At 50.9% G+C, this 22,480-nt stretch overlaps 2 protein-coding genes across 2 annotated transcripts in view; one reads left to right on the top strand and one right to left on the bottom strand.

The window, feature by feature from the left end:
• ACACA (acetyl-CoA carboxylase alpha) overlaps positions 1 to 13,969 on the top strand; it is a 102,721-nt gene extending 88,752 nt beyond the window's left edge. Inside the window, 6 exon segments of the mRNA XM_030962430.1 lie at positions 552 to 729; positions 1,352 to 1,464; positions 7,485 to 7,639; positions 8,399 to 8,569; positions 11,546 to 11,682; positions 11,901 to 13,969. Coding sequence (XP_030818290.1) covers positions 552 to 729; positions 1,352 to 1,464; positions 7,485 to 7,639; positions 8,399 to 8,569; positions 11,546 to 11,682; positions 11,901 to 12,027 — 881 coding nt within the window. The 3' untranslated portion in view covers positions 12,028 to 13,969.
• A 1,562-nt stretch (positions 13,970 to 15,531) lies between these two features.
• AATF (apoptosis antagonizing transcription factor) overlaps positions 15,532 to 22,480 on the bottom strand; it is a 35,269-nt gene continuing 28,320 nt past the window's right edge. The window contains exon 12 of the mRNA XM_030962433.1: positions 15,532 to 16,760. Within this exon, the coding sequence (XP_030818293.1) occupies positions 16,697 to 16,760 (64 nt within the window). The 3' untranslated portion in view covers positions 15,532 to 16,696. The remainder of the gene's footprint in view (positions 16,761 to 22,480) is intronic.

The raw sequence follows: 22,480 nt of genomic DNA, 5'->3' as shown, positions 1-22,480 counted from the left end.
TTATTCACATTACATGAGTTGTGGGAGAGGTCTGGGGTAGTGAGTCTGAAATTGGGCAGTGCAGATGTACCCAGGCTGATTTCCCAAACTGTGGGAGTGTTTGTGGGCTGGGAAGGCAGGGATGGATCATCCCCAGGGCACCTGGAGCAGTGGTGAGCTGTGACTCCAGGCTGTGTGTTCCTGTCCCAGCCATCCTGACCATCTCTGTCCATCCCCATCCATCCTGACCATCTCTGTCCATCCCCATCCATCCTGACCATCTCTGTGTCCATCCCCATCCATCCTGACCATCTCTGTGTTCTGTCCATCCATCCTGACCATCTCTGTGTCCTATCCATCCATCCTGACCATCTCTGTGTCCTGTCCATCCATCCTGACCATCTCTGTGTCCATCCCCATCCATCCTGACCATCTCTGTGTTCTGTCCATCCATCCTGACCATCTCTGTGTCCTATCTATCCATCCTGGCCATCTCTGTCCATCCCCAGCCATTCCTGACCATCTCTGCGTCCTGTCCATCCGTGTCTGACCGTCTGTGTGTCCCTCCCCAGACATGTATGACCAGGTGGTGAAGTTTGGGGCGTACATCGTGGACGGCCTGCGCGAGTACCGGCAGCCCGTGCTGGTCTACATCCCGCCGCAGGGCGAGCTGCGCGGCGGCTCCTGGGTGGTCATCGACCCCACCATCAACCCCAGGCACATGGAGATGTACGCTGACAGGGACAGCAGGTACACACCCTCTGCCTGACACACTGCTGGGGCTGCCTGCGTGCTCCTCGTGGCCTGGGGACGGCTGGTTTCCATGGCGTTGGACATGTGGGGCCTCGTCTGCGTTTTCGGCGTGGAGGAAGTGGAGCTAAACATTCCTCCAGTCTCCCAGATGGAGGAGGAATTGAAAATTTGAGTCCGAGTTTTTAGAAGGATAATTTATTATTTTATGGTATTATATTAAAGAATGTTATACTAAACTATATAGATATTACAAATGTTTACAGAAGGCTTAAGAAGATACTACTGAAAAGCCTGTGGTTCTCTCCAGAGTCCTGACACAGCTGGACTGTGATTGGTCATTAAGTAAAAACAATTCACCTGTTGGATAAACAATCTCTAAACTACATTCCAGGAGAAGCAAAGGAGATAATTATTGTTTTCATTTTTCTCTGAGGCTTCTCGGCTTCCCAGGAGAGGATATCCTGGCAAAGGGATTTTTCAGAAAATATGACAGTGACAAAAAATTCTCCCTCTGTTCTGTCTCCCTCCCCACGCTTTCCAGCAGGTGTTGAACCATTCAGTTTAGTGTCTGATGACACAGGGTCAGGTGCAGGAAGTGCTTTTCTTTTTTCTGCTGCAGGGGAGGGATCCTGGAGCCCGAGGGCACGGTGGAGATCCGGTTCCGCAGGAAGGACCTGGTGAAGACCATGCGCAGGGTGGACCCCGTGTACATCCGCCTGGCCGAGCGCCTGGGTACGTGGCACAGCCCCTGGGCACCCCTCAGGGGGCATCTCATCAGTGCTTCTCACTTTTATTTACTGACATTTTTATTTGTCTGACTTGGGAAGAAAACCAGTGAGACCACGGCAGGTGTGTACGTGTGAGATGATGCTCATGCATGCTCAGCATACCCAGAGTGTGGAATATTGTGGGGTTTTGAGCTGATTTCTCTTTTTTATTATATTTTATTGACTGGGTCTCACAACAGACCCTCACTGCAGATGCCTGGGTCTAATTTCCAGCTCAGCAATTGCTCAGCTCACTAAAGGTTTGTGGGCCAAGCCTTCAGTGAGCATCGTTTCACATAAGGAAGGGTTTGATCAGAGACATTTGGGCTGCTGGACTGTCGCTGAGTGTCTGGGGTAGTTTGCAGTAATGATATCTGTGTGCTCTTCAGTTCCAAGGGAATGAGGAACGTTGTGCATGTCTCTGTGAGCAGGGGGCTGTGCAGAGCTCAGTGCTGGGTTGTGTTATTACCGCTCCGAGTGATCCCAGCGCCTGCTGTACACTCAACATCCCAAAATACAGAGTGTTCAGCAAAATGCACTTAATATCAGATATGTTCTCTCTCGGGGGAATAGGCTTTTTAAATAGTCCTTTACTGGCTCTTACTATAAGAGCATAATCTTACAGAGCCTCCTTTTACCTCCAAAATTGACTACATTTCAGTGGAGGGAGAAGCGTGCCATGTGGGTATGGCTTGAATTTATAAAGCCTTTTGGGATCCTTCAGGAGGAAAAGTGTTCTGCAAATGACTGATAAATCCTGGCTATTGCTGTAGTTACATTTTATTATTTGGCTTTTTTTTTTTAATTTATGGCAGGGCAACAATTTATATACAAAACAACCCTCCTGATATGCCTCGGGAGGAGAATCGTAATGGGTGAAGGGTGAGGGGTGCCCTGGCATGGTGGAAGGTGTCCAATGAAATGATCTTTCAAGTCCTTTTCAACTCAAACCATTCTGTTATTCCATGACTTAAATCCCAGTTTAAAAGTCTGCAGCAAGGAGGTTATTTTCAGAAAACCTCACTTCTGGCCTCTGTCAGATTTGACAGTGTTCCTTTAGGAGCAAAGGGACAGCGACCACCCCAAATCATGGGGACCCGGCTCAGAGTCCCAGAAGAGCCTCTCTGGAGGTGTTCAGTGGGGTTCCTCAGGCAGGCAGGACCCTCATCCCCCCCTCCCATGAGTGTGTGTCAGACAGGGAGCAGGAATCCCCAGGAAGGAGAAATCAAGGTGTGCTTAGGGAGGGGAGTGTGCTGAGCACTCAGCTGGGCCCTGCAGGTGAATGGCCCTGCAGGGCAGCCCTGCTGCTGCTGCTGCTGCTGGCAGTGTTCACCTTCACCTGCCCACACCCCCTGGCAGTGCCAGCAGCGCAGCAAGCCCTGCTCCAGCAGAGCCTGTGGCTTGGGGATGGATCCATCCCCTGGAGAATGCTGTGGACAAAGGCTGGAGTGTGGCAATCCTGCAGGGAGAGGGAGCAGAGCATCACCTTCACTCATCCCCGTGGCTGCAGGACACCTGCAGGCCACCCCTGAATCCTGTGGGACACTGAAAAAAACCCACAAGGGCAAAGATGGGGTAGAGTTTTCTGCCAACAGCCTCACAAACCCAGCTCCATGTGAGGAGCCAGGCGCCTGCTCGGGGCTTTTTCCCCCTCTTCCTCTACAGGGTAATTACTCCCAGCAAACTCCATACACTTTAATTAAAATGACTGCAACACAAGAGCAAGTCACTTACAACTGTACATAGGGAGAGCTCTAAAAGCTTCAGTCCCTGATAAGCATCTCCCTGAGATGGATGTAATTGCTGCCAGCCCTGCCTGATCATCGCTGTTGTTCTGCCACTAATTCCATACCAGAGCAGCAAAGCCAGGATTGCAGGACACACTGAATTGCATAATTTTTTCCCCCCTTTTTTTTTTTTCCTTTTTTGTTTTATTTTTTTGCTGGTTTTCTTTCTGGCCAATTTAAAATTTGTCAAAGTCGGTCTTCTTCTGGATCACTGCCCTTTGATATTTCGCGCACTCCATTTGCCACAAACAAGCCGCAGGGCCGCAGTTCATGCTGACTCCAGCAGAAGCAGAGAAAGCTCCATTTATCTTACACTGCCTGCTGAATTCTTACTCATTAGCTGGGGGTTCACTGCCTCTCTTTAACCCCTGAGTGGCTGTCATCCCTGCCCGCAGCTCTGGGGAGCAGCACAGGGAGCTGCTCTCCCACCAGCCCACGCCGGGGCTGGACGTGGTGGCTGGGGAGATGTTGAATCATTTGACATAAATCTGTTCATTATCAATTCTGCAGCAGCATTGCTGAAATGTTGATTAGCCCCGTGGTTTATTGAAGTGTCACTCAGGGCTGGGCTGCTCCAGCAAGGGGCAGGGGAGAGAGAGGGTGGCCCTGGCCCTGGGCACGTCCCCACGTGGGGAGGGACATTCCCACAGGTGTGCAGGGATCACCCAGAAATGTGGGAACGGGGCAGCCTGCAAGCCTTGGGCCACAGTTTAAAATACAGAGGCTCGAATTTATTTATTTCTTACAATTAGACTAAAACATGTAGTGGAAATAAGCCTCACCGTACAGATTCTGTGCCCCGTGTCAGAGGTGCAGGGAAATGGGTGCAGAAATGGGCTGGAGAGTGGGTGAGAGGAATGGAGAATGGCTCCAGTCACAGCAAGGCTGGCTGTTGCATTTCCATGTTTCTTGTAGGAAGAAGGCAGCACCCAGCCATCACCTGGTGCATGCTGTGATAGTGGGAATGTCCTTGCTGGTCCTGTGAGGTGCTCCTGTGTGCTGAATGCACCTCTGGTTTTATTTATTTCATTTATTTCATTTCCTGGGGCAGTCAGTCTGTGCTGCTGGAGCTTGGTTCACATCTTACTTGAGCATCCAAAATTGCCTTTAAATTTCCAAATAAGGAGTGAACACTCAAGTGTTCACCACTCAGCTCCACTTCAGCACAGCAGTTCCTCTCTGGAAATGAACATTTTGGGGTGCAGGACCAGAAGTGACCCTCGCTGCCACTTTTTCAGGAAAACCTGTGAGGAGCACTGCTCCTCTGATTCCGCCTCTCACGGGGTGTTGCATAAACATAGGTTGTAACTTGGTTTTGTGGGTGATGCTGCTTTCAGCAGCTGCATCCCTGTGCAGGTGCTGCTGCATTTAAATTGGTGTTAATTCACAATCACAGGGCTCCCAGAGCAAGCCCTGCTTTCTCTCAGCTCCTCCTTGGCACTGGGAGATCCCCCCAGGAGGGCTGGGGATAGGAATTTTTTGGAATTATGTCCCTGCCACACTTCAGCTGCTGGGAAATGAGACCTGAGGAGCAAAGAGAGGGAAGGGGCAGGGTGGGAACCACGGGGATTCTGTGCAAGGATGTTTGCAGCCTGTGCCACGAGCTGGTGTGACCTTCACTGGCTGTTCATGCTGCACCTTTCTGACATAAATCCTGCTGAATATTTAGTGAAGCAATTACAGCCTGTCTCATTTAAAGAAACAAGAGACAATCCAAAAATGCCTGTCTCTCCAGGGGCGTGCGTGGCTCCCTGTGACCTTCCCTCTCCCCTCTGGAGCAGCTGGGCTGGGGGAGTTTCTGGGCAGCCTGGACACCTTTGGCATCTTTGCTGCCTTTGCTGAGTTTCCTGGATTCCCAGGATGGTTGGGATTGGAAGGAACCCTAAAGCTCATCAGGGACACCTTCCATTATCCCAGGGTGCTCCTCCTGTCCAGCCTGGCCTTGGGCACTTCCAGGGACCCAGGGGCAGCCCCAGCTGCTCTGGGCCCCCTGTGCCAGGGCCTCCCACCCTCCCAGGAGACAATAAATTTATGTCTGGTGCTGTTTTGCTGAAGGCAGAAGCAGAGGAGGTGAGGTTCAGGGGTGAGGCTGTTGCTGCAGGTGTGGAGTGAGGTGGGCCCAAGGCTGCTGCTTCCCCAGGGCATCTTTCCAACCCGGCTAAGGCAGTTCGGCTGCTGATTAAGAAGAAGAGAGGGAAGCCTGCAGAGCCAGGAGGTGCTGGGTGCTCCCTGCCATGGGGGCTCTGGGGTGTTGGGGCAGAGCTGAGAAGTTCCCCAGCCCCTTCCCATCCCAGCACCCCCAGAGCCACGGGGCCAGGGGGCTCAGGGGAAGCTGCAGCCCAAGGGAAAGGGACATTTCCTGCTCCTGCAGGAGCCTGCCCTGTGCTCCCTGCCAGGGCAGGAGGGTCGCTCATGTTCCTGGGGCTGCCCCACCTGCGTGCCAGCTCTCTCCTCATGGAATGGGGCTGTCAGGGAGCACTGCTCCTTTTGTTTCCCTATTGATTAGCAGCCAATCCATACCTAGAGGTCTATAATGCTCCTATGATTTAAACTTTAACAGTTTCATTAACTGTCAAGTACCTCTAGAGCAAAAGAATCCCATATTTTAACTCCCCTCTGCTTGCCAGGATAAGATTTGTGGAAGGAGACTTCTTTTTTTTTCCTTTTATTTTTTTTTTTTTTAACCTTAAGAAATAAATAAATAAATCCCAGGCTTTCTGAAAAACCCTGAGGCCTCGAGATCTGACTAGGAAAGAAAGAAAACCATTCCAAGATATTTAATTGTACAGGGGGCTTACGGGATTGATCGAGAGCTTAGCTTTTTACAATGGTGCAGTGAATAAGAAATGCTCCTGACAAACGATCGATGATGGGATAATCACTCTTTATCCCCCCTCCTCATTGTTACCTTCTTTCTTCCAGGAGAACAGGGTTCAGAAGTCAAAAATCTTTATAGACGCTGCTTTTAAATTAAGCAGAAAATAGACATTGACATATTTGTTAATCTCACCTAAATCATTACTGGGCCTGCCTGGGTGGACTCGGTGGCAGGGGCTGGAATTCACCAACAGGGCTGCCCTGAGTGCTCGTGTTGCCATTGAAACCAGGGAGCCTGGGAGTCCAGCCTGGATAAATATAGATAATTTTTTATTCTGAAGGTTAGAAGGGGAGCTTCTCTTAATTAAAACCTTCTTACTCGCATCTGAAGGGTTAGGTAACATTTATATTGGTAGGCACAGGGAAAACATTCCTTCCTTGGGAAGGATCTTTGTCTGGAGGGGCTGTGCCTTGGAAAAACACAAATATGGGGTGTGTGGGGAGGCCCTGGGGTGCTCAGGCCACTGGGGAGCTCCTCCCTTTGGAGCAGCAGCCTTGGATTATCGTGCCTGTGGGAAGGAGGCGTGCAAGGAGCAGCAGCATCCTGGGATGGAGCCCCCAGGGTGCTGTCTCAGCTCCCAGCTGTGGTTTAGAGGCTTCCTGAGCACAGGTTAATGTCTGATCTTTGTGCTCAGGAGCCTGTGCTGGCATCTCCTTGCATGGATTTGTCTGATCACCCTCTGTGAGCCCGTTTGGGCCCAGTGGCAGTGAATTCCAGCCTTGGATTGTGCACTGGGTGGAGTTGGTCCCTCCTGGGGTTTCTGTAGAGCTTCTGCCCAGTGGTTTGAGCTGGGTTTCTTGGCTTGGGGTTGCTCTGGCTTCCTGCTGTTTGCAGAGCCCCTGGAGTGGGCTAAAGGAGAGCTTGCAGTGCTGAAGGTGGGGTGTCATGGGCTGTGTTTCCTGCTAAATGAGCAGCAGTGTTGGGACATTATTCTCTTTTAGGAGTAAGTCCTGTAAATGTCACTTAATTGATGGCTTAGATCGTTGGCATTTAAATGGAGCAGAGTTTCCATGGTGAAAACACCCTCAGAGCCCTTGCCTGAGTCTCTGTGGCTCAGAATCTGGGCTGGGCCAGAGATTTGCTGGGCGCTGCTGGGAGCTGATGCTCTGGGGCTTGTTCTTTGGCTTTTCCAAGTGCTGGACTGGAAACTGCACCCCTGAGCTTCCCCAGGGTGTGATCTGTGACCCCTGAGCTGTGTGTGATTTCAGGCACCCCCAGGGTGTGACCTGTGTGTGGTTTCAGGTATCCCTGGAGTCTGAGCTGTGTGTGGTTTGTGGCACCCTGACCTTCTCCTGGGGTCTGATGTGTGTGTGGTTTCAGGCACCCCCGAGCTGAGCCCGGCTGACAGGAAGGAGCTGGAGGCCAAGCTGAAGGAGAGGGAGGAGTTCCTGGCGCCCATGTACCAGCAGGTGGCCATGCAGTTCGCTGACCTGCACGACACCCCCGGCAGGATGCAGGAGAAAGGGGCCATAACCGTGAGTGTCCTGCAGCTTCCCTGGGATGGGGCTGGAGCCAGACCCTCCATGGCCATGGACAGCTCCTGGTGTCCCACAGCTTCCCTGGGACAGGGCTGGAGCCAGACCCTCCATGGCCATGGACAGCTCCTGGTGTCCCACAGCTTTCTGGGGACAGGGCTGGAGCCAGACCCTCCGTGGCCATGGACAGCTCCTGGTGTCCCACAGCTTTCTGGGGACAGGGCTGGAGCCAGACCCTCCATCACCATGGACAGCTCCTGGTGTCCCACAGCTTGCTGGGGACAAGGCTGGAGCCAGACCCTCCATGGCCATGGACAGCTCCTGGTGTCCCACAGCTTCCCTGGGACAGGGCTGGAGCCAGACCCTCCATGGCCATGGACAGCTCCTGGTGTCCCACAGCTTCCTGGGGACAGGGCTGGAGCCAGACCCTCCATGGCCATGGACAGCTCCTGGTGTCCCACAGCTTGCTGGGGACGGGGCTGGAGCCAGACCCTCCGTGGCCATGGACAGCTCCTGGTGTCCCACAGCTTCCTGGGGACGGGGCTGGAGCCAGACCCTCCGTGGCCCTGTACAGCTCCTGGTGTCCCACAGCTTGCTGGGGACAGGGCTGGAGCCAGACCCTCCGTGGCCCTGTGCAGCTCCTGGTGGGACAGGGTGGGATCCCCGGGGAGTCTCCATCGATGCCCAGCCTGGTTTCCCTGTGGGATGGGCTGTGTCTGTTCCTGCCGTCCCTCACTGCTGTCCCCGTGCCCCGGGCAGGATGTGCTGGACTGGAAAACCTCCCGGACGTTTTTCTACTGGCGGCTGCGGCGGCTGCTGCTGGAGGAGGCCGTGAAGAGCAAGATCCACGAGGCCAACCCCGAGCTGACGGACGGGCAGATCCAGGCCATGCTGCGCCGCTGGTTCGTCGAGGTGGAGGGCACAGTGAAGGTCAGTGTGGGCTGGGGGCACCCAGCCTGCCCTGCCAGGCCTCGGGGCATTGCCCACCCTGACCCCCTGCCAGCCTCTATTGTATTTTATTTTATTTTATTTTATTTTATTTTTATTTTATTTTATTTTATTTTATTTTATTTTATTATTTTTTTTTTTTATTTTATTTTTTTTATTTATTTTATTCTGTTTTATTTTATTCTGTTTTATTTTATTTATTCTATTCTGTTTTATTTTATTCTGTTTTATTCTATTTCATTCTATTCTATTTTATTCTATTCTATTCTATTTTATTCTATTCTATTCTATATCTTATTCTATTCTATTTTATTCTATTCTATTTTATTCTATTCTATTCTATATCTTATTCTATTCTATTTTATTCTATTCTTCTATTTTTTCTATTTTATTCTATTATACTTTTTCTATATTATTCTACTTTATTTCTCTATTTTTTCTATTTTATTCTATTCGGTTTTATTTAATTTTATTTGTATTGCTTAATTTTATGTATCTAATTTTCCTTTGTTACTATGTTGCTTTATTTAATTTTATTTTATTTATTTATTTATTTATTTCATTTTATTTTACTTTATGTTGCTTTATTTTACTTTGTTACTTATTTCATTTTATTTTATTTGCTTTATTTTACTTTTGTTACTTATTTTATTTTATTTTACTTTATTTTATTTTATTTTATTTTTTTATTTTATTTTTTTTTTTTTATTTTACTTTATTTTATTTTATTTTGTTTTACTTTATTTTTTTTACTTTATTTTATTTTTACTTTATTTTATTTTATTTTTTTTTTTTTTTTTATTTATTTTATTATTTTACTTTATTTTGTTTTATTTTATTTTTACTTTATTTTTTTTTATTTATTTTTTTATTTTATTTTATTTTTTTTATTTTATTTATTTTATTTTAATTTTATTTTATTTTATTTTATTTTATTTTATTTTATTTTATTTTATTTTATTTTACTTTATTTTACTTTATTTTATTTTACTTTATTTTATTTATTTTACTTTCTTTTTAAAATTGCTATTTTATTTCAGTGTTTTATTTTTTAATTCTATTTTTTTTCATTCTGTTTTTGAAGTCCCCAACACCCAGGGGTTCCAGGGAAGGGGGGGATGTTCTCTGGAGGGCAGCAGCCTTTCCAAGGTAGAGCCTGAGCTCTCCAAAAGCAGGCAGCTCGTTAGCTAATACATTACACCAATCAAGGAGAGTTATCTTAAGCCACAATTAATCTGCTCCCTGGCATATGTTGATAGGGAAGCATCATGCTGTTTCTTAATTAAAAGCAAACGGATTAAAAATGATTAATAAGAGTATTAAATATTCTCCTAAACGAAAAGCTTTGGGATTCTTGGGTAAATGGAGCTTTCCACAGGTCTGGGGCTGTGCCGCAGCTTCCCGGGCTGGGCTTCCCCCCTTCCCTGGAACCTGCCTTTGTATGCAGGGGCTGTTTGCTGCCTGCCAGGGCCACAGGCAGGGAGCAAAACTCCGAGTTTCAAATCGTAACCAGGAGAAAAACAATGAAATAAGCAAAATCTTGAAGTGACATCACCGGGCTGAGACAATCAGAGACGTCGTGTGAAAGGAAATAAAATAATCCTGGGGTTTCTGAAGTGTGTCAGGGGCTGGGATGGGCTCTGACACCAAAATTCCTCGCTGGCAGGGTGGGCAGGCCCTGGCACAGGTGCCCAGAGCAGCTGGGGCTGCCCCTGGATCCCTGGCAGTGCCCAAGGCCAGGCTGGACAGGGCTGGGACAGTGGGAGGTGTCCCCTGTGCCCAGCTCCTGACAGGAGGGGACAGCCAGGGAGCAGGGACAGCAGGAGAGGGAGCAGCCTCAGCTGGGCCAGAGGAGATCCAGGCTGGATATCGGGAAAACTCCTCCTTGGGAAGGAAATTGCTCCATGGAAAAGGAAAATCCTCCATGGGAAGGCAAATCCTCCATGGAAAAGGAAATTCTTCCATGGGAATGGAAATTCCTCCTTGGGAAGGAAATTGCTCCCTGGGAAGGGCTGCCCAGCCCTGGCACAGCTGCCAGGGCAGTGCTGAGTCCCCATCCCTGGAGGGATTTAAAGTCCCTGCGGATGTGGCACTTGGGGCCATGGCCAGTGGTGGCCCTGGCAGTGTGGGGAATGGTTGGACTCGGGGAACCCAGAGGTTTTTCCAGCCCCGGTGACTCTGTGACTCGTGGCTCTGTGTGCCAGAGGTCTGGCTCAGGAGGTGCCACCACGGTGTCACCACCCCCAGCTCATTGTCATTCTGCCTTTGACTTGGTTAGTGATAACAGAGAAGGATAGTGCACCTTTAAATGAGGAGCTTTGTGTTTAATTACCCAAATAAAATGACATAAATATGAATGAGTGCTAATGGCAGTACTTGCTTTTCCGGAAACCATTAACAAAACGATTCTTAAATGATTTGTAAAGAAAATGAGAGGAGAGGAGAGAAGGCTGTTAGGGGCTCACACTCTCCTGAGTTATTACACAGCCAACTATCTAGCAAATATCAGGTGAAATGATCTTGTGAAAGGCACAAAGGGGGTTGTGGCTGAGGGTCCAGATGCTCCAACCTGCTCTGCCAGGCTGGGTCAGGGGTCCCAGCAGTGCCGGGGCCACCACCATGGGCAGGCTGGAGGTGATGGGGACTTACAGGTTTAGCTCTGGGACAATCCCTGGAGCAGCTGCATGTCAGGTCAGCCATGTTCCACCAGAATTTGGGGTGCTGATAACCAGGGAGACTGGGGTTTATCTGGGACAGCTGCAGCTCATTCCCTGCAGCACTGACCAAGCACCTCCTTGGTCCCCTTCCATCACATTTATGGCAGGATGCAAAAGAAGGGGATAATCTTTGACCTTGTGCTGATTGTTAGCTGTGTTTGTGGGGCTGCCCAGCCAGAGGTGTGGGGTGAATCTGGGGAGTGGCAGGGCTGGGTCCAGGCTGAGCTGTGGATTTTGGCAGGCCTACCTGTGGGACAGCAACAAGGACCTGGTGGAGTGGCTGGAGAAGCAGCTGACGGAGGAGGAGGGCGTTCGCTCGGTGGTGGAGGAGAACATCAAATACATCTCCAGGGATTACGTGCTCAAGCAGATCAGGAGGTGAGCAGGGAGGGCACCTGGGTGGCAGCAGGGCTGGCTCCAGAGCTCCTGCCCTCCCCGTGGGGCACACACTCAGCATTCCCCAGCCCAGCAGTGCCCTGAGGAAGCTCCCAGCCCACCCAGGGCTGTGCCCACTCACAGCCCCACACTGCAGCCCCCTGGAATCCCTGCTGGGAGCTCCGGAGCTGCCTCACCCTCTCCCTCTGTGCTCTTCGCAGCCTGGTCCAGGCCAATCCCGAGGTTGCCATGGATTCCATCGTGCACATGACCCAGCACATCTCCCCCACGCAGCGAGCCGAGGTCGTGCGGATCCTCTCCACAATGGACTCTCCCTCCTCCACGTAAGAGCCTGGGCTGCTCCTGGCCCTGCCCGGAGCGGGAACTGCCCTTGGTCTGCTCGGGGGGGCTCCGGGAGCGCCGCTGCAGGGACAGTTGGATTGTTCCAAACCAGGCTGGCCAGAGGGAGCGTGTCCTTTGGCCAGGGACACGAGGCAGATGTACAAACACGAGCGGAACGGAGTCCCCGCCGTCCTCCTGTACCTTATTTATTGATCAGAGCGGGGCTGGGCGCTCCGGAACCGCGAGGCCTTGGCGTGGCAGGGCCTGCAGGGACACCCCTGTCCCTCCAGGGACGCCCCTGCCCCTGCAGGGACCCCCTGCCCTCCTCTCCCCTGCTCCCCGTGCCCGGCAGTGGCAGCTCCGTGCTGACAAGTGCCAATGTCCCCCTGTGCCCTCCCCGCCGCCCCTGGCTCTGTCTCTGGTGATTCGTGTGTCACCCTCTGTCAGTGGTGATTTGATTTGTGTGCCCCACGTCTGTCTTGTCTCCTAGGTAGAGGAAAACCAGCCTTTAGCTGCTGTGGCTGTGCCCCCAGGAGGCTCCCGGGCTCCCCAGGGCTGTGAAGGTTTTGGGGGGCAGGATTTTGGGGGCTGAACCCCCGTGGCTTTGCCTTTGTGCCCAATTCCTCTAGAGCAGGCTGTGAATTTTGTGAAAGGCCCTTCTGGGAGGAGGCACAAGAGACCAAAGTGCAGCTGCTCAGCATTTCTGCTCTCCCTGCCCTGATGTTTTCTGACGGGTGGGGAGTGCTCATCCCTTCCCTGGGGCAGCCCCAGGCAGCTGAGGTGAGGCAGGAGAAAGGACAGAGCCAAAGCCCCCAGTGGGGCTGGAACTGCAGAAGGAAATGTCAGTCTGAGGATCTGAGGAGAGCTTTCTCCATCATCCTGCCCTGCCCCAGAGCTGCCTGGGCTGGGAGGGGCCACTCTTACCTGGGACTGTGAAAAAATGTTGGGTTTGGTATCTGGTGGCAGTGGTCAGGAAGAACTGGGTGGCAGGTGAGTGCAGGAAGGGTGGCAGCTGCCCAGGTCCCCCCAGGCCAGCCCGGATCCCCAACTTCTTTCTACATGTTTTTTATGTAACAAAAGCTCAGAGAAGCTGCAGTGCTGGAGGGAAGCACAGCCCAGCCCTCAGCACAGCTCCAGCACAGCGCTGGGGCTGGGCTCTCCCGGGCTCACCAGTGATGGTCCTGGAAGAATTTGAGATTTCACAGCCCCTCCTTTAGTCCTTTAGCAGGAAGGGCTGTAGGTCAGGAGTACGGTACATCAGAAGGGCTGTTCGATGGGAGAATTAATCAATGATGCTGCCAGTGCCTCTCACCTGTCCCTGTTTCCTCCTGAAGTGCAATGCAGCCCTTCTGCCTGTGCTGCCAGTGACTGGAGGTGCCAGCCCGGGGCCACTGCTCCCCTGCCCGTGGCCAGCAGAGCTCGGCCACCTGCAGGACTTGCTTTTTCTTAATAGTTAAGAACCCTAATTTGATTTACGAGATGTTTTTTTCCACTAGAGCCCCCTGAACAAGCCCCAAAGATGCTTTTGCTTACGCCAGGGTGGGCTGCAGCAGGACACACAGACAGAGAATGTGTCAGCCAGGCAGGACCGGGACTTGTGGGGTCCTCCCTGTCCCCAGGATCCCCCTGTGGTGGTGTCACCAGGGTCCCTTTTCCAGGACATCTGTGGGAGGGGTCCCTGTGCCCAGCCTGGCCCAGCCTCGTGCAGAGCAGCCCCCCCATTTCAGTGCTACAGCACCGGTCAGGCCTCGCTTCATCTGGGGGTGCAGCAGCTCTGAAACCTCTGTTGGGTGACACCGGGGTCTGGCAGTGCCCTGGGGGCTCTGGGCCTGCTGGGGCCGGTGGCAGCAGCACCTGTGATGTCCCCAGGTGGGTCTGGGGGGGTCACCGGGTGGGGGGAACCCCCTGAGCACGAACGGTTCTCGCTGGTGCTGAAGTATTTCACTTACCTCAATTTCTTTTAATAAAAAGAATGAATTACAGCTCTGCTGCTGCGAGTGCAATCTGTCACCCCTGGCCTGGGGAGCTGAGCTTTGCCTGAGGCCAGGACTGCAGAGAGGGTTCTGTGGGACCCCCCAGGTCAGCTGTGCCCTGCCCTGAGGTCCCAGCTCATCCCACTGCTCTGCCCCATCCCAGGTCCTCCAGGTGTCCCCAAGCCTGATGGTGGCCACTCCCCATCCCCATCGTCAACATCACAGTGAATGGGACAGGCAGGGAAAAACCCCAAACCCCAGGGAGTGCTGCTGAGCTGGGAGAACTTTGGGACCCTCTGCCAGGGCTGTTTTGTGGGCAGGGATGGCTGCACTGGATGATCTTGGAGACCTTTTCCAGCCTCACTCTGTGCCCTGCTCGGTAGGAAAGGCCCAGCAGGACTTTGGCTAAAGGATGTCCCTGGGAGCTGATCCACAAACACCCTCTGGAGGTGTCCCCATGAAAGGTGAGATTTAAATGTGCCCATGTGAGCCACCACAACTCCAGCAGTTGATTCCTCACATTTCTCAAACCAGAATCATTATAGTTAAAATCTGGGGGGTGGTGAGGGGACAGACCCTACTGAACTCCAGCATCACGTTTAAAACTCTTTAGCCTAAAATATCTCCATATTAAAATGCCAAGAAAAGACATACCAAAGCTGTAAGCTCTCCAAAGCCCAAGATCAAAGTGCCATCATCTTTTAATGTAAACCTTTTGTTGCATCAACAGTCTTAAGAGGGATGAGAGACATCAAAATAAAAACTAAGACAAACTGGGGCTTTGTAGCTGTTTTTTGTTTTAGTCTCTTCTCTCAATTTGGGCCATGAAATAGGTCAGCTCCATTACTGATCAGCCTTCCCACAAATATTTAAAACAAATTGAATTGCACACCCAATACCCATCACAATTACGCCAGGCACAATAACTAAATTAGCAATTCAACAAAATAATTGGAAATGCGATTCTCTCCATTCCAGAGCCTCCCCCGGGGCCTTGGCCGATCTGTGGGGGGAAAACTCTGCTTTACTAATTCTGCAGCTAATTAGAGACACACTTGTAAATGAAGTTGTTTGTCTGAAAGTTGGAATTCTTTGCTGTGGCGGGGTTGGGGGAGAGGATTAACCACAACCCTCCGTCCCTCCCTCTGCACACCCCAGTCCCCAAAACACCTCTGAGTGCTTTGCTGAGGTGTAATGCCCATTTGTGGAGGTACTAATTAGCAGCTGGATCATGAATTAATAAAGAATTAATATTCTGTTGGGGGGGAAGAAGGGAAGATCTCACTTGCTGTTAATTGGCAGCATTAGGAAAACTCGGTGGAAATCACCCTGGTCCTTTCTGTGTGCCCAGGGAGCTGTGCCCGTGCTGGACACCATCACCTGGGGACACTGCGGGTAAAGCAGCTCCAAAAACATCGGTTGGATTTTTTGGGGAGGCCCTGTCCCCCTGCTCCTGCTGTGCCACCATGCCAGAGCCCCTCGGGGCTGCTCCTGGGGGGCTGCCCTTTGCCAGCAGCACTGCACACCAGGCAGGGTGTGAATCCCTTTTCCTGCAGCACTGCACACCAGGCAGGGTGTGAATCCCTTTTCCTGCAGCATTTCCACACCAGGCACTGTGAGAATCCCTTTCCTGCCCTTTTCCTGCAGCATTTCCACACCAGGCACTGTGTGAGTCCCTTTTCCTGCTGAGCCAGTGCTGTCTCTGCAGCAAGGTCAGCGCTGCAGCGGGGCTGCCTGTCCCCCTGTCCCTCTGTCCCCCTGTCCCTCTGTCCCTCTGTCCCCGTGTCCCCAGCCCAGGTGGAGGCAGGGCAGGGATGGCAGAGGCTGCTGCAACGCTGATAAGTGAATTTCAAAGCGCTGCTCAGCACGGCTCGGGCTCTTATCTCCTCCAACAATACCGAGAAGTTATCACATGGAAAGTGGTTCGTGTTACCCTTTAACATCACAGCCAGAAAGGGAAGGGAAAAACCTCCTTCAAAAGGGTTTTAGGGACGAAGCAGAGGCTGCAGAGGGCTGCCCTGGATGGCTGCAGCCCCTGCCTGGGGGCTCAGAGACCTCGGCACACAGCCCAGGACCCCTGTGCCTTTGATTCTGACCCACGGAGCAAACTGCCAGCTTTGCATGAAGAATTACAAGTCAGGAGAGTTTAAGCAGAATAATAGTTAGTTGTCACTAACTATTAATTCTACTAAAAAAGTAGAATTTTGGGGTTTTTAGAATGGGGGCTTGGGGTCTCAAGATGGAGGAATTTGGGTGTGTTTTGTCCTTCTTGCTCATTCTTCCTGGCCTCCATCTTCTGGGTGATGGTGGCACTTTTGGACTGGTTTAAGGTAGGAACACACTGTCTAACACAGGTGATAGGTATTGGAAAATTACTGTAAATAATGTTACTGGAAAATTATTGTAAATAAAGTACACAGAGTTTTTAGTATAAAAGACAACACCACCCCAAAGGTGGTCAGTGTGCCTCTGTCTGACCTGCTGGACAGTCCTCAGCAGCCAGGGAAAGAATTTATAGATAACAGAAAAATAAACAACCTTGAAAACCAGAACAGAAGAACTCTGACTCCTCCTTCGACTGCCAGGCTGGGAAAAGAGACTTTCTAAGGCATCTTGGGGTCATCCTGACCACAGAGATTCTGCTCCTGGGCAGCCTGAGGGCAGCAGCAGCAGCTGGAGAACACAGGAGCTCAATCCAGCTCCTAATTCTGCTCTGCTTCTTCTCCCTTTGTGACTTTTCCAAACAGTGACCGGTACAGCTCCGTCCTGGGGAAAAAAAGGAGAGGGAAAAGTCACTTTCCAAGGTCAAAACGGAACCAAAAAGCTGCCACAAACCCTCCACTCCTCCAACAGCAAAGGCCTGGTGTAATTAAAAATGCATCTGAGAATCTTTATTAATAAATAGAGGCAGAGGGGGGAAGTGGTGTGAGCCCAATCCCAGGCAGGGCAGAAATATGGAAATATTCCAGTGTGCCTGGATATTGGATCTCCAGAGAATGAGGGTTTCTATAAGTTTGCCCTTTACAGACAGGCTCTTCAAGTAAGAAAACAAGATTGAATATTTTAATAGGATGTTCGGGGCCGTGAGGAGGATTCAATCACACAGCCAACGTGGGGCTGTAATTTCGTTTTCATACATTTTCTTGGACAGTACTTGAAAAACAATGAAAATGACCCAGCAACAAGATTCCAATTAATATCCCATGTGCAGCAATTCTGATAACAAGAGCAAATTTCCCTTAAAAAAAATTAAAAAGAAAAGTGGGCTGGTGTTATTTATCTTTAATTTTAGAAGCAGAGAACGTGAGCTGGGAGAAAGGAGGGATTCTCATGAAGCAGGAATTTCTGGCATGGAGGGAAGAGCTGGATTTGCTCTATCTGCAGCTCCTAAAGCCTCTTGGCTGCACACACGGAGGGGAGTGTGGGGTACACAATGGGATTTTCCCTTCCATCACAGCAATATTTGGGTCTGGGGGGAGTGTGGGGTACAGACAGAGTTTGGTGCTGCCCGCAGGGAACAGCCTCAAACCTTCCCCAAAACCAGCCAAAGGGATCTGGGGAGATCCCTGTCCCCTCTCCAGGCCCTGCTCCCTTCCCCATTCATTCCTTTTTCCATCCCCAGGAATGTGAGGGAGCTCAAAGCCAACGTGCAGGTTTTGGGGAGCCCCAGGGAATGACTCCAAGAGAGCAAAGCTGCTGTGCCTGCCTCCTGAGCAGCCAAACCCCAACAGTGCAGCTCTGCAGCCTTTGCCAGGGGGGGAGAACCCAGGAGGAGAATTCCTGAGGTTTTTGTCCTCGTTGTTGTGGTTTGATGCTCTCCTGTGGGTGCAGGAGTTCAGGGATGGATGCAGAATTTGCTCCAGTCCCACGGATTTTAAATCAACAGCCATTTCTCAAGCAACCAGGGCCTGGGGAGATCTCAAGGAAGAATTTGTCTTTGCTGGCAGAGCAATGTTTGCTGGCACTGACAGGCTGTGACATGGAGACTGCAGGTTTGGGGGTCAGGGGGGTTCCCTCACCCTCCCAGGAATGGGATGAAGCAAAACCCCAGCGGATCCTTCTGGAAAATGACACAGCAGGGACAGCCAGCCTGGCACAGTGACAAGAGAAGGAGAGCAATCAGGCACCCCCAAAACAGGGCAAACATTTCACCCTGACAATCAAATATTAAATACCCCAACCCTTTCCCCCCTCTCCTCATCAGCCAGGCTCCCTTTCTTCTGCAGCCTCTCCCCTCAGCAGGGTTTAACCATGCAGAGAGTAAAACTCATCAATCCTCCAGGTTTAACCTTGTCTGTGTTTCAATTCACCAGGGTAAGTGCAGATTTTAATACTTTCAGCCCCCTTAAGGCTATGCATAATGAACTCGGATTTTGGTTAAAAAAATATCCGATTTCTCTGCTCCACCCACAGCTGTGGAACCCCAGGCTTGAGCCAGTGGCCTGAAGCAGCCAGAGCTCCCTGGGGCTGGGCACAGGTCACTGCAGCCCAGGGGGAGGCACCTGTGCTGAGGAACAACCCGGGCAGGTGAACAAACCCAGCTCCCACCCCGAGCAGCTGCAGCCAGGGGTCTCCCCTGAATTAAAATTTAACTCACCCTTTATTGCAACCCACAAAAGCAAGTAATGAGCACTAACATTTTTATTTCTTTTAAACCGTCATTTAGGCTGTAGAGGGGATAATTACCTATTTCCACTGTAGTAAGGTTTTATCACCCTTAGTGAGGCATTTTCTAATTTAATATTTTTACTGTATTATCATAAAACCTGTTTCTGGAAAAAATGATCAGGAAGCACACAGCCATTTGCCATAAAACATGTGTGTGTAAGTGCCTTGGCTTAATTATTTATGCATCTCTTCCAGAGGCAGGGGATGGCCCCTCCCCATTGGACACTGCTGCTTCCAGGTCAGCAAGATCCTTAAAAACATTTCAATAAAAGCAGCTACAGCCAGCCCAGGTGCTGAGAGTGGTTCTTGCCCCTCCAAGCCCCAGGTGTAGCTACCACTGACATTTTACAGGCACAACAGGGAGAAAGGAGCGCCCTGGATGAATATGAATAGCACATTTCGTAAATCTCCATGAAGCATCAAAATATAAATCCCAAAAACTCTCAGCAGATCCCCAGGAATCTCCTGTGCCCCCCTGCAGCAGCAGCAAAAACTCCAAGGGGCCACCAAACATGTGCTGCACATGGGAGGGGAGCAGCCAGGGCTGGGCTGCTCTGTGGAATTAGTCATGTTATTCCCTTTTTTAAAATATAAAAATATAAATATATTTATATTTTATATTCTAATTACATATTATATACATAGATTTATATTTTATAAATATATTTATATATACTTATAAATAAATATATTATATATTTAAAACATTATATATTATATTAAATATATTTATATTTATTAAAAGATATATTTTATAAATATATTTATAAATTAAATATATTTATATTTATTAAACTATAAATATATATATATTTCTGTAAACCAGTAGAGGAACAATATTAAGGGGGAAAATTCAGTTTCTAGGGGGTGGTTTTTTTATTAAAATAGCAATAGTGCTCCAGTCACTGCTGTGCTCTTCAGTAAAAACACCCTCCAACCAATTTCTCTGCCTTTTCCCAAGTACCTTTTACTTCTTCTCTTCTTCTACCCCCACCAAAAAAAAAAGATAATTTAGAATATGCCACAAGCAGTACTGAAATGAGTACAACCCCCATTCCCACTGCCATCCTCCACTGGGAATTATGAATTTTTAATTCACAAAAACTGGAAAAGAAGATGGAACAGAAACACCTGTGGAAAACACAGCTCCTGATGGAAACTGAAGCTGGCTGATGGTTTCCTTGGAAAACTTCCCGTCTGTACCAGGCTGGCTCAGAGCAGGGGGCTGCTGACACCAAATCTGGGGTTCAATCCATGGATCACTCCCTGAAGAACTGGACTTGATGATCCACGTGCTCCCCTCTGTGAAATGTTCTGCCCAGTGCTGTGAAATTCAGATTAACGTGCCCAGCAAGCAGAGCAGGTACCAGGAAGACAAAACAATTCCGAAGCCTTAACTGTCTCCATAAAAAGGAGTATTTCTCTTACAGAAACGAAATGAAAGGCAGAGGGATTCCAGGGGAGTTGGTGTGCTCAGTGCCCAGTGGGTTTTACCCCAGCCCAAATCCCAGGAATTGCTGCTCCCACCAGGAAGGCAGAACATGAAACCATTTACCATTCCCAGTTTCTACTCAAAGGCTGAGCCAGCCCCAGTTCCCAGGCAAACCCCAAAGCACAGAGGGCTCTGTGGGCATTCCCACAGCTCCCAGTACACATCCCCTGCTCCAGCATTCCCTGTGGGAGCACTGGGAAGGGTTCAAGGGTCTGTGGGGTTCCTGCAGCCCCAGGAGGTGACACTCACCTTCTTCCCCAAATCCTGGCCATAAACCTTGGCCAGGCAGCCCCAAAGGGCCCCCCAGCTGCTGGAGGAGCTCCCAGAGGGCTCCTGGGTGCTTTTGGCCCCACTAAATTACAGGAGGTGCCAAGTGACCTCTGGCCTGTCCCCTGAGAGCAGCCCCAGGCTCCAGAAACATTCCAGAGCTGGCTGTGGCCCTAGGCAAGGCACGGTGCACATCTGGAGGGGCTGCATGGGGATGGGCTGAGCAGAGGGGGACAGCAGAGCTGGAGCTCAGGGCAGCGTCCCCAGGCATGGCCAGCCCTGGTTCATCCCTGCTCTCCCTGAATTCCAACACCCAGCAGCACTCACTGGGCTCAGGACACACTCAGGGGGCACAGGGGGAGCCTCTCTCACCCTGACTTTGGTCCCAGTCCCATTCCCACAGCAGCACAAAGCACAGGGGATGCAGAGAACCAGCAAACACAGGGACCTGCAGGCGCCTCCACAGCTCCCATTTCCCCAGGAAATCCATCAAGTGCTGCCTTCCCAGGCTGCCTGGGATGGGTGTCTGAGCAGGGCAGGCTCTGGGAAGTGCCCTGTGCAGAGGGAGCCATTCTTTGTGCTCCTCATATTCCGAGGACGATTTCCCCCTTCCACAGCTGGCCTGTTCCATAACAGATTTGATGCAGGAGAAGACAAATTGTCTCACAAAGGAAAAACGACAAATCATCTCGCAGCCCTTAACAGGTTATTTTTTTTCCCCTTTTAAGAGGGAAATTTCCATACCAGAGGCTCCTGTCTGTTTGCCAGGGATGTCAAACATCAGCTGTGGGGACAGGAGGGGTGCAGCCAGTGCCAGCAGCAGGGTCACACACAGCCTGGCAGCTGGGCAGCCCCTGCTGCAGCACCAGCCCTTCCCAAAGCCCTGGGCAGGGCCATGGGTGCCACACTGCACCTCCAGGGCTCACCAAGCCACGGGCTGGGGCCATTCTGAATAAAATCAGGCACAGAGAGAGGAAATTCCAAGGCTGGGTTGGACACTGGGGCTGCGAGCAGCCTGGGACAGAGGAGGTGTCCCTGCCCTGGCAGGGGTGGCACTGGGTGGGTTGGAAGCTCTCTCCCAGCCAAACCAGTCTGGGATCCTGGCATTGCAAAGCTGTGGCGCCTCAGGATCCCCCAGGCAGGCTCAGTCTCACAGGATAAGGTTGCTCCTTTGGCTCCAGCCTGGCCCCCGTGCCCTCCCCGTTTCCCAAGCAGGACATCCTCCCTCCCAGGCTGTGCCTCACAGACCTGGAGGCGTTCTCCTCACACCAACAGGGTCGCTGGGGTTTGTGCCATGCAGCACTGAGCTGCTGGCTCACTTCTCCCTGCAGGAAGGGCTTTGCTGCCTCCCAGGAGTTCTGTGGCGCTGAACACCCTGGATTGACAATCGCAGAGCCCAAACTCCTCCATTAATCTGCTCTCATGGTGTTTTAATACCCCAAGTACAAAGTGAGCCAAGTTAAAGGCTGGTATCTCACCAACCTTTTTTTTAAAATTTTTTTTATTAAACTCCTATGCCATATAAGTAAATTAATCTTTTAATACCAGGATTTCCTGCTACGTACCCCCCTCTGCTTGCAGCAAGGCTCTCTGTGACAAAGCAACTGCACTGAAGGGAGAATGCTGATTGGGAAAATGCACCAAATGCACAGGGCCTGCCTGGATCCAGGGCAAGGCTTTAATCCAAAGCTCACAGGCAGCTGGATGATCTGGCTGTGCATTCAGGCTCCCTGCAGGCGCCCCTCTGCTGCTGCAGGGGCAGCACTGTCTGGAGGCTCCTGTGCCAGCAGGGCCCTGGGGCAGGGGGCATGTCCTGCCCTTGGATGGGGCACTGAAGGGAGGGATTCCCACCTTGGATGGGGCACTGAAGGGAGGGATTCCCACCTTGGATGGGACATTGAAGGAAGGGATTCCCACCTCACATTGTGGGGACGCTGCCTGCCTTGACACAGTCCCAGCAGAGCCCCTGATCTTCCCCTGATCTGGCTCACAGAGGATGCACATTCCTCCTCCCCAGCGAGATCCACTGCTGAGGCACAACCCTGTCACAGACATCTTT

The sequence above is a fragment of the Camarhynchus parvulus genome, chromosome 19 (assembly GCF_901933205.1).
Source record: "Camarhynchus parvulus chromosome 19, STF_HiC, whole genome shotgun sequence".
NCBI classification, from domain to species: domain Eukaryota; kingdom Metazoa; phylum Chordata; class Aves; order Passeriformes; family Thraupidae; genus Camarhynchus; species Camarhynchus parvulus.
This window is presented reverse-complemented; position numbering and strand designations above follow the sequence as displayed.